At 42.2% G+C, this 11,668-nt stretch overlaps 1 protein-coding gene across 1 annotated transcript; it reads left to right on the top strand.

Moving 5' to 3' along the window:
• Nucleotides 1-6,229: 6,229 nt before the first annotated feature.
• Nucleotides 6,230-10,247, top strand: LOC138853976 (alpha-galactosidase A-like). The gene is made up of 3 exons (XM_070094183.1): nt 6,230-6,339; nt 6,712-6,867; nt 9,974-10,247. The coding sequence occupies exons 2-3, from the start codon at nt 6,713-6,715 to the stop codon at nt 10,230-10,232; spliced, it is 414 nt and encodes a 137-aa protein (XP_069950284.1). The 5' UTR covers nt 6,230-6,339; nt 6,712; the 3' UTR covers nt 10,233-10,247.
• Nucleotides 10,248-11,668: the final 1,421 nt, after the last annotated feature.

The raw sequence follows: 11,668 nt of genomic DNA, 5'->3' as shown, positions 1-11,668 counted from the left end.
CTACCCAAGAAATAACTCCCGTACCCCATGACACCAATCAAACCCAGCCCCTCCCACTCATATATTTGTCCAGTCTCTTCTTAAAGCTACCCGCGTAGGATGACTAAATTAATACATAGCATTAGAAATCTTCCTTATGAAGAAAGATTGAAGACTCTTAAGTTACATTCACTTGTTAGACGAAGAATGAGGGGAGACCTGATCGAAGTGTATAAGTGGAAGATAGGTATTAATAAAGGGGATATTAACAAGGTCTTGAGGATATCTCTCCAAGAGAGAACCCGCAGTAATGGATTTAAATTAGATAAGTTTAGATTTAGAAAGTTTTCTAATAAATATGTTATAGTGTTTGCTTACGTGTCTTTCTAAACCACATAGGAAAGTATTGGTTTGGAAATAGGGTAGTTGATGAGTGGAACAGTCTACCTAGTTGGGTTGGCAATATAAACACAAATGCAGTATAATGTGATCCTTTATTGACTACGTTTCGCCCACACAGTGGGCTTTTTCAAGTCACAAACAGAACTACCTGGGGTAGTTCTGTTTGTGACTTGAAAAAGCCCACTGTGTGGGCGAAACATAGTCAATAAAGGATCACATTATACTGCATTTGTGTTTATATTTCCATTGTGTCGGTTTGTAGATGAATGGTTCAGAGAACCGACATGTTGATAAATTAGACACATGTGCAACTCTTGGGTATCTTTATTGAGGAAACGTTTCGCCACACAGTGGCTTCATCAGTCCATACAAAGGAGAATCTAGAAGAATAGGAGGAGAATGAGGTAATCAGTCCCTCAACCTTGAGTCGATGTGGTCAGTCCATCAATCTTGAATAGAATAAGAACATAAGAACATAAGAAAGGAGGAACACTGCAGCAGGCCTGTTGGCCCATACTAGGCAGGTCCTTTACAGTTCATCCCACTAACAAAACATTTGCCCAACCCAATTTTCAATGGCACCCAAGAAACAAGCTCCGATGTGCAAGTCCCACTCAAATCCAACCCCTCCCACTCATGTACTTATCCAACCTAAATTTGAAACTACCCAAAGTCCTAGCCTCAATAACCCAACTAGGTAGACTGTTCCACTCATCAACTACCCTATTTCCAAACCAATACTTTCCTATGTCCTTTCTAAATCTAAACTTATCTAATTTAAATCCATTACTGCGGGTTCTCTCTTGGAGAGATATCCTCAAGACCTTGTTAATATCCCCTTTATTAATACCTATCTTCCACTTATACACTTCGATCAGGTCTCCCCTCATTCTTCGTCTATCAAGTGAATGTAACTTAAGAGTCTTCAATCTTTCTTCATAAGAAAGATTTCTAATGCTATGTAATAATTTAGTCATCCTACGCTGAATGTTTTCTAATGAATTTATTTCCATTCTGTAATATGGAGACCAGAATTGAGCTGCATAATCTAGGTGAGGCCTTACTAATGATGTATAAAGCTGCAGTATGACCTCCGGACTTCTGTTGCTTACACTTCTTGATATAAATCCCAGTAATCTATTTGCCTTATTACGTACGCTTAGGCATTGCTGTCTTGGTTTAAGGTTGCTGCTTACCATAACCCCCAAGTCCTTTTCGCAATCTGTATGGCTAAGTTCTACATTATTTAACTTATAAGTGCTAGGGTTATAGACACTCCCGAGCTTCAGAACCTTGCATTTATCCACATTGAACTGCATCTGCCACTTTTCTGACCAAGAGTAGAGTTTGTCTAAATCCTCCTGAAGTTCCCTAACATCTACGTTTGAATCAATTATCCTACCTATCTTCGTGTCATCGGCGAATTTGCTCATATCACTAGCAATTCCTTCATCAAGATCATTGATATATATTATAAACAACAACGGGCCCAAGACTGATCCCTGTGGAACGCCACTTGTTACTGATCCCCACTCGGATTTAACCCCATTTATGGACACTCTCTGCTTCCTGTCTGTGAGCCATGACTCGATCCACGAGAGCACCCTCCCCCCAATGCCATGAGCTGCTACTTTCTTCAACAGTCTTTGGTGCGGAACTCTATCAAATGCCTTACTAAAATCTAAGTAAACAATATCAAATTCTTTATCGTGGTCAACAGCCTCAAAAGCTTTACTGAAGAAAGTCAACAAATTAGTTAGACAAGACCGGCCTCTTGTGAATCCATGCTGAGTATCATTAATCAAGCTATGCTTATCGAGATGACTTCTTATAATCTCAGCTATAATTGACTCTAGCAACTTGCCTACAATTGAGGTCAGGCTTATTGGGCGGTAATTTGACGGTAACGACTTGTCCCCTGTTTTAAAAATAGGAATTACATTAGCCATCTTCCACATATCAGACACTACACCTGTTTGAAGAGATAAATTAAAAATATTAGTTAATGGTTCACAGACTTCCATTTTGCATTCCTTAAGAACCCTTGAAAAAACCTCATCAGGACCCGGTGACTTATTTTGCTTCAGTCGGTCTATCTGCTTCACAACGATTTCACTAGTGACTGTGATGTTACATAATTTATCTTCTTCTGATCCACTATAAAAATTAATTACCGGAATATTATTAGTGTCTTCCTGTGTAAAAACCGAGAGAAAATAATTATTTAAAATCGAGCACATTTCATTCTCTTTGTCAGTAAGATGCCCATAGTTATTTTTAAGGGGACCTATCTTATCTCTGACTTTTGTTCTATATACCTGGAAAAAACTTTTTGGATTAGTTTTAGAATCCCTAGCAACTTTAATTTCATAGTCCCTTTTAGCTTTTCTTATCCCCTTTTTAATGTCCCTCTTAATGTCAATATACTGATTCATAAGATGACCCTCGCCTCTTTTGATACGCCTATAAATTCCTTTCTTATGCCCTAGTAGATATTTCAGCCTATTATTCATCCATTTAGGGTCATTTCTATTTGATCTAATTTCCTTATAAGGGATAAACGTTCTTTGAGCAGCATGTATTGTGTTCAGAAAACTGTCATATTGATAGCTCTCTTCGTTACCCCAGACAACAGATGATAAGTGTTCTCTAAGCCCATCGTAATCTGCTAAGCGAAAATCTGGGACTGTTACTGAGTTATCCCTACTATCATACTTCCATTCAATTCTAAATGTAATTGATTTGTGGTCGCTAGCACCCAGTTCCTCTGAAACTTCTAAATTATTAACAAGGGATTCATTGTTTGCCAGAACTAAGTCAAGCAGGTTATTTCCCCTTGTAGGTTCTGTCACAAACTGCTTCAAAAAACAATCCTGAACTACTTCTAAGAAATCGTATGATTCTAAATTCCCAGTCAAGAAATCCCAATCAATATGACTAAAGTTAAAGTCTCCTAGAATTACTACATTATCGTGCCTTGTGGCCCTAACAATTTCCTCCCATAGTAGTCTCCCTTGGTCCCTATCTAAATTTGGGGGACGGTATATCACACCTAAAATTAATTTTTCATTCCCCTCTGAAAATTCTATCCAAACAGACTCTGTATGTGTTACTTCAGACTTAATACCCGTTTTTATGCAACAGTTCAAGCGATCTCGGACATACAATGCCACCCCACCCCCCTTCCCGATACTTCTATCTACTTGGAACAATTTAAAACCCTGAATGTGACATTCTGCAGGCATGTCCCGACTTTTTGAATTAAACCACGTCTCAGTAATGGCAAATACATCTATGTTACCTGCACTAGCAACTAGTCTCAACTCGCCCATCTTATTCCTAGCACTGCGACTATTTGTGTAATAAACTTTTAATGACCCTCCTGTCTCTTTACCCTTCCTGCTCCTTTCTATTATTCCACTAAACCTATTACTGTCCTTGTCAATTGGTGCCACTGGCTTTCCAATATCCACCTGATTTTTCCTATTACTAGTTCTCCTAGTACTCATATTACTACCCTGCGACTTCACAGTTTTCCTGCAAAAACCCATACCTCTAACTAATCCTAGTTTAAAGTCCTAACAACCCCTTCAACTGAGTTAGCAAGAAAACCCACACCTGCCCTGGATAAGTGAACCCCATCCCTGGCATACATGTCATTTCGGCCATAGAAGTTGTCCCAGTTGTCAATGAATGGTACTGCATTATCCTTACAGTGTTTATCCAGCCAACAATTAATACCAATTGCTCTGGACAACCATTCATTACCAACACCTCTTCTTGGCAAAATGCCACATATAACAGGGCGCCCCCCCTTCTTCCTAATTATGTCAATAGCTGTCCTGAACTTTCTAACTAAATCCTCACTTCTACGCTTGCCAACATCATTGCCTCCAGCACTGAGGCAAATAATAGGATTGATCCCATTACCGTTCATGATGTTGTCAAGCCGGCTAACAATGTCCTCCATCCCAGCCCCCGGAAAGCATACCCTTTGTCTCCTACTCCTGTCCTTCAAGCAGAATGCCCTATCCATGTATCTAACCTGGCTATCCCCAACAACAACAATATTCTTACCTTCCTTGTTGTCGTTCGTCGTGACGATCCCAGTAGTAGACTCACATTCATCGGGTAGCACCGAGAATGCGTTGGAGGTTTCCACGGGAGTTTCCACAGCAGTCTCTTTCTTCTTCATCGTTTCTGGCTTTCCATTCGTCTTCTTGATCGTCAACTTCGTCGTCCCCTGCTGTCCAGCCACTGACCACGATCCCTTCTTGACCTGAGGACTCGAAACAGGAGGACTATTACGAATCCTCTTGTTTTCTTCGGTCAGTCGCCGTATCTCCATCTTCGCTGCCCTCAATTCTTCCTTAAGTTGCTGGTAAAGTTGCTCGATGGAGGGCATCTTGGTTCAGTCCACGGGAGCAAACAAGACACTTCTTCACAGAGTTAAGTACAGGTCAGCACTCAAAGTACAGGTCACGGAAAAAATAGTCACTTTTAAAAAAGAAAAAGAAATTTCGCTTTATTTAAACGGAGCCGGGGGAGCCCCAAGAATACTGGGGGAGTGTGAAGATCCACCAACTCTAGTTTTCACTTATGCTGGAAGTGAAACACTCAAGTCGTATCTTCTTCGTATTAGAGAACACTCTTCGCCTTCCTATCTTCTCAGACTTGGTGTTTTAGTTGGAGAGAAGCTAATGGAGTTACAACGGGCAGGTGTTGTGCATAATGACTTACATATCCAAAACGTTATGATTGATAACTCACATTCAACAGGTGCACCCAAAGTTTCAATCATCGATTATGGGATGGCATGTTATAATGGTGGAAATTTGAACCTGAATATAAGTTACGATTTTTCAAAGCAGTACTGGATGTGCCCAGAGATTTGTCAAGGTAGAAAAAGTACCTTTGCTGGCGATGTTTATAGTTATGCAATTATTTTAAAACTAATCTTTTCAAATTGCAAAGACGGGATGCCTTCAGAAATATCACAAATCGTAAATCAATGTATGAAGAGGGATCCCATGCAGAGGCCTCTTCTCTCCAATATGCTTGACATACTGTCGGTCCTTGAAAATAAAGGTATATCCAGCTGCCCATCTACCAATAACTGTCATACAGAAAGAAATCTGTATGCTACTGTGGCGCAGCATCAACATCTATTAAAGAAGCATCACGTAAAATCAAATATCCCAGTTCCTCAGAGAGTTCTTCCCTGTTCTCTGCTGTCAGAAAATCAAACAAAATCAAAGTGTCATCCAGTTTCTCTTCTGGACATTCTTCAAGACGACAGCAAAATAGAACTGCCAAAGAAAAAAATGAACAAACATACAAGTAGTCAGCAAAGGCTCCATAAATTTAAATTAATCAGACTTTAATGTATAGATGTCGAAATTTCTGTCCAGCAAGATTACAGACCCTCCTCGGCCCAGGAAACCCACCAGGACTGTGGCATCTTAAGTCAAGGTTGAAAAACCGAGGTGAACTTTTAACAGTTAACATGTATGTATCTTGTGTCTCATGAATAAATGTACAATTTTTATAATCTACTTTTTCTCCATTAGTTAATTTTATTTAGAATAAGGCTTATTTTGTACAAGAATGGTATACAATACCGACAAGATGAAATTAAGACACATGTGCAACATCTGGGTATCTTAAGAACATAAGAAAGGAGGATCTCTGCAGCAGGCCTGTTGGCCCATACTAGGCAGGTCCTTTACAATTCATCCCGCTACTTGATAGTCTGGTCCAATCAGAAGTCAATGTCTCAGTGTGTGTGCCATAGCAACAACAGGTGAAGGTCCTTGGACACACCAGGTGCAGCTTCCCCGCACCAACTGTAGCTTCCCAGGTGTAGGTCACTGGCACTGCCTGGCCCTCGCTCACCTATATATACACTGTGCCACTAAGACACTCATTAGTACCTCCTCGAGTCCCATACTCTCTCAGGTGATTATATATTCATTACGTTTAATTTTAGTTGGTTATAGGTCTTTATTTTTGGTGACTGTGTATCTGTTGTGTGTGTGATTATAGGTAATCATACATGTGTATACATTATTTACTACAATCAGATACGAAAGCAAGTTCTTAGTCAAGTGCGCTGAGAGATATACATCTTTTGATGTACGTACACCGAGACATATATTCTGAAAGACATACAACTCTCCGCGTATGTGAGATACAGTGAGATACATTCAGCTCGCCAGGTCATCATGTGTTAATTAGAGTTCTTCTTGGGCGAAACATTGTCTCAATAAAGTTCTTCTTGAGTAATCATAAGATGTTGCAACTAGTGGCATTAATATTTCTGTGTTGCAGGATGAAGGCTCTGATGGGCGTGGTGGGTGTGGTGATGGTGGGCGTGGTGGTGGGGCTGGAGAACGGATTGGCTAGGACCCCGCCCATGGGCTGGCTCGCCTGGGAGAGATTCAGGTGCAACACTGACTGTGATAACGACCCTGATAACTGTATCAGGTAAGCTGCAGGTGTCTTCACTTCACACACACACACACACACACACACACACACACACACACACACACACACACACACACACACACACACACACACACACACACACACACACACACACACACACACACACACACACACACACACACACACACACACACACACACACACACACACACACACACACACACACACACACACACACACACACACTGGGACTAGACTTGTTGCAAACCTTTGCACTTTCTCTAGCTTCTTTACGTGCTTGGCTAGGTGTGGGTTCCAAACTGGTGCCGCATACTCCAATATGGGCCTAACGTACACAGTGTACAGGGTTCTGAACGATTCCTTATTAAGATGGCGGAATGCTGTTCTTTGGTGTTATACTCACCCCAAGATCTTGGGGTGAGTATAACACCAGGCACATCTCCTGAGGCGCACATCAACCAAATAACTGCTGCAGCATATGGGCGCCTAGCAAACCTAAGAACAGCATTTCGCCATCTTAATAAGGAACCGTTCAGAACCCTGTACACTGTGCACGTTAGACCCATATTGGAGTATGCGGCACCAGTTTGGAACCCACACCTAGCCAAGCACGTAAAGAAACTAGAGAAAGTGCAAAGGTTTGCAACAAGACTAGTCCCAGAGCTAAGGGGTATGTCCTTCGAGGATAGGTTAAGGAAAATCGACCTGACGACACTGGAGGACAGGAGAGATTGGGGGGACGACATATAAAATACTGAGAGGAATTGACAAGATGGACAGAGACAGAATGTTCCAGAGATGGGACACAGCAACAAGGGGACACAGTTGGAAACTGAACACACAGATGAATCACAGGGATGTTAGGAAGTATTTCTTCAGTCACAGAGTAGTCAGGAAGTGGAATAGTTTGGGAAGCCATATAATGGAGGGAGGATCCATTCGTAGGTTTAGGCAGAGGTATGATAAAGCTCATGGTGCAGGAAGAGTGACTCAGTAGCGGCCAGTGAAGAGACGGGGCCAGGAGCTATGACTAGACCCCTGCAACCACAACTATGTGAATACAACTGAGTACACACACACACACAAAGTTGTTATACAATCACAACAGTCAAGGACCAGGTGATCAGGCTGAGGAAGGAAGGAGAGTTCACAGGGAGAGACCAGGATGTATGTCAAGAGTTCAGCACAAGATTTAGGAAGATATTCACAATGGAGACAGAGAGGCTTCCAGCAAACCGAGGGAGTAGAGTGCATCAGCAAGTGTTGGACACACTGCTCACAACCGAGGAGGCGAAGAAACTGCTAGGTGAGCTAGGTACCTCGAAGGCGGTGGGGCCAGATAATATCTCTCCGTGGGTCCTGAAAGAGTGAGTAGATGCACTGTGTGTGCCACTAACAATAATCTTCAATAAATTTATTGAAACAGGGGCAACTGCCTGAGGTTTGGAAGACAGCAAGCGAAGTCCCAATTTTCAGGGAGACACAGGCAGCACTAAACTTCAGACCTATGTCGCTGATATGTATAGTATGTAAAATTAGAGAGAAAAGTGGTGGAGCATTTAGAAAGGAACAGGCTTGTATATGCAACCAGCACGGCTTCAGGGAAGGAAAATCCTGCATCACAAACCTACTGGAGTTCTACGATAAGGTAACAGATTTAAGACAGGAGAGAGAGAGAGAGAGAGAGAGAGAGAGAGAGAGAGAGAGAGAGAGAGAGAGAGAGAGAGAGAGAGAGAGAGAGAGAGAGAGAGAGAGAGAGAGAGAGAGTGAGTGAGAGTGAGAGAGAGTGAGAGAGAGTGAGAGAGAGTGAGAGAGTGTGAGAGAGTGTGAGAGTGTGAGAGAGTGTGAGAGAGAGTGAGTAGACCAAGAGACTGGTTGAAAAGTTAGAGATGCAGGCAGGAATAGCAGGGAAAACACTGCAGTTGATCAGGGGATACCTGACAGGAAGGAAACGTGACGAGGTGTCAGTGGGTGAATTTATCAAGCGGGGTTCCACAAGGGTCAATCCTAGGTCTGATGCTGTTTCTAGTATATGTGTGAATGACATGACAGAAGGGATAGATTCAGAGATGTCCTTGTTTGCAGACGATGTGAAACTAATAAGGATACAAGTGGGAGAGGATCGGGTAAGCCTACAAGGAGATCTGGACAGGCTGCAAGCCTGGAGTTTAACCCCAGCAAGTGCAAAGTCATCACACTTAAATAAAACTCAGGATATCGTAACATTAATTGAATACAAAAACGACAAACTGATGAACCTGGATATCTTAATCCTGAAGAGGTTTCGCCAACCAATGGCTTTATCAATTCAGTCCCTCATCTAGGCTGACGGACTGCTGTATTGAAATGATAAAATGACAGGTTGGCGAAACGTTTTCAGAATAAAGATACCCAGACGTTGCACATGTGTCTTACTCCAAACATAGAGTAGTATGTGAATTCTTCCTTAAAGACATCAAGATTGGCATGAATACCTTAAGGAAGAACATTCGTTCATGCAACGAGTGTTCACCAGTTTGCACCTTCCATCACATTTTTTTAATTACTGCTAGAAGAAAGCACGTTTCCTTACACCTGTTGCAGGTGTTCAGTTAGCAATACTTACACCTGCTGCAGGTGTTCAGTTAGCAATACTTACACCTGCTGCAGGTGTTCAGTTAGCAATACTTACACCTGCTGCAGGTGTTCAGTTAGCAATACTTACACCTGCTGCAGGTGTTCAGTTAGCAATACTTACACCTGCTGCAGGTGTTCAGTTAGCAATAAAGAGATACTTGGGTTTTAGGCAACTTGTGTGCGCCGTAAGTAAATTTATTTACGTTACACAATTATCATACATAGTAACATGTGTAAATTTACGAAGATAACCCATAAAAGTCAGACTTATTTACATTGGGGAAGAAGATTAAGGTATCCCATTGAAAATAAGACAAATAATCCGAGATGTCATCCAGACTTTATTTTGTTATACTGGGTTACTATCCATCCAGGTTAATATCTGAACAAAATCTTTTATCTGCACCAGCGCCTGTGCACGAACTTGCACTTGCAACTATGTACATACTTGCATCCACGCCTGTATATGTAGTTGCTCCTGCACTAAGCTCACTCTCCTTGGCAGTGAGTCGTTGTTCAAGGCGATGGCCGACCTGATGGTAAGCGAGGGTTACCGTGACCTTGGCTACGATATCGTCTGCCTCGACGACTGCTGGCTGGACACAGAAAGAGACGCGGACGATAAACTGCAGCCAGACCCCAAGCGATTTCCCTCCGGCATCAAGGCCCTCGCTGACTATGTTAGTGGCTGTCTCTCTACCTGTATGAGTATGGTGATACCGACCAACTCTGGAAGAGGACACTTGTGTACAGTACTGGACTGATGAAGCCACTCCTGGTGGAACGTTTTCTTTAAAAAATAACCCAGGCTGTACGCAAGTGTCCTTTTGTCCACGTCATGCGTCGGTATGTTTATTTACATACATTATTATTATAATAAAAAAAGAAACGCTAAACCTACAAGGGTCATACATCGATTATTTAGGTACAGGTTTACATAAGTACAATTATCATGCATAGTAACATGTGTAAATCACCTAGATTAACCCAAAACGGCAGACAAAGTTATTTATTTCCATTGGGATCTTTGATTTATTTCAGTTGTCTCTGCCAATTAAAATAAATCAAGGATCCCAGTGGAAATAAATAACTTTGACTTTTTGGGTTATTCTAGGTGATTTACACATATGTTATTATGTCTCAATATTGGCTTTCTACCTCACAGCCTTTTTGACTGCTACCCTTTCGTCTCACTGCTACCCTTTCGTCTCACTGCTACCCTTTCGTCTCACTGCTACCCTTTCGTCTCACTGCTACCCTTTCGTCTCACTGCTACCCTTTCGTCTCACTGCTACCCTTTCGTCTCACTGCTACCCTTTTGTCTCACTGCTACACTTTCGTCTCACTGCTACCCTTTCGTCTCACTGCTACACTTTCGTCTCACTGCTACACTTTCGTCTCACTGCTACACTTTCGTCTCACTGCTACACTTTCGTCTCACTGCTACCCTTTCGTCTCACTGCTACCCTTTCGTCTCACTGCTACCCTTTCGTCTCACTGCTACCCTTTCGTCTCACTGCTACCCTTTCGTCTCACTGCTACCCTTTTGTCTCACTGCTACACTTTTGTCTCACTGCTACCCTTTTGTCTCACTGCTACCCTTTTGTCTCACTGCTACACTTTTGCCTCACTTACACTTTTGTCTCACTGCTGTCCCTTTGTCTCACTGCTACCCTTTTGCCTCACTGCTACTCTTTTGTCTCACTGCTACACTTTTGTCTCACTGCTACCCTTTTGTCTCACTGCTACCCTTTTGTCTCACTGCTACACTTTTGTCTCACTGCTACACTTTTGTCTCACTGCTACACTTTTGTCTCACTGCTACACTTTTGTCTCACTGCTACCCTTTTGCCTCACTGCTACCCTTTTGTCTCACTGCTACCATTTTGTCTCACTGCTACCCTTTTGTCTCACTGCTACCATTTTGACTCACTGCTACCCTTTTGTCTCACTGCTACCATTTTGCCTCACTGCTACCCTTTTGTCTCACTGCTACCATTTTGCCTCACTGCTACCCTTTTGTCTCACTGCTACCATTTTGCCTCACTGCTACCCTTTTGCCTCACTGCTACCCTTTTGCCTCACTGCTACCCTTTTGCCTCACTGCTACCCATTTGCCTCACTGCTACCCTTTTGCACCACATGGTGCAGCTCATCTATGTTATTTTACGAAGCTATAATGACAATTAGATTTACTTAA

This window comes from Cherax quadricarinatus, chromosome 44 (genome assembly GCF_038502225.1).
Source record: "Cherax quadricarinatus isolate ZL_2023a chromosome 44, ASM3850222v1, whole genome shotgun sequence".
NCBI classification, from domain to species: Eukaryota; Metazoa; Arthropoda; class Malacostraca; order Decapoda; family Parastacidae; genus Cherax; species Cherax quadricarinatus.
The sequence above is the reverse complement of the archived record's forward strand: the minus strand, read 5'-3'. Positions and strand labels throughout refer to the sequence as shown.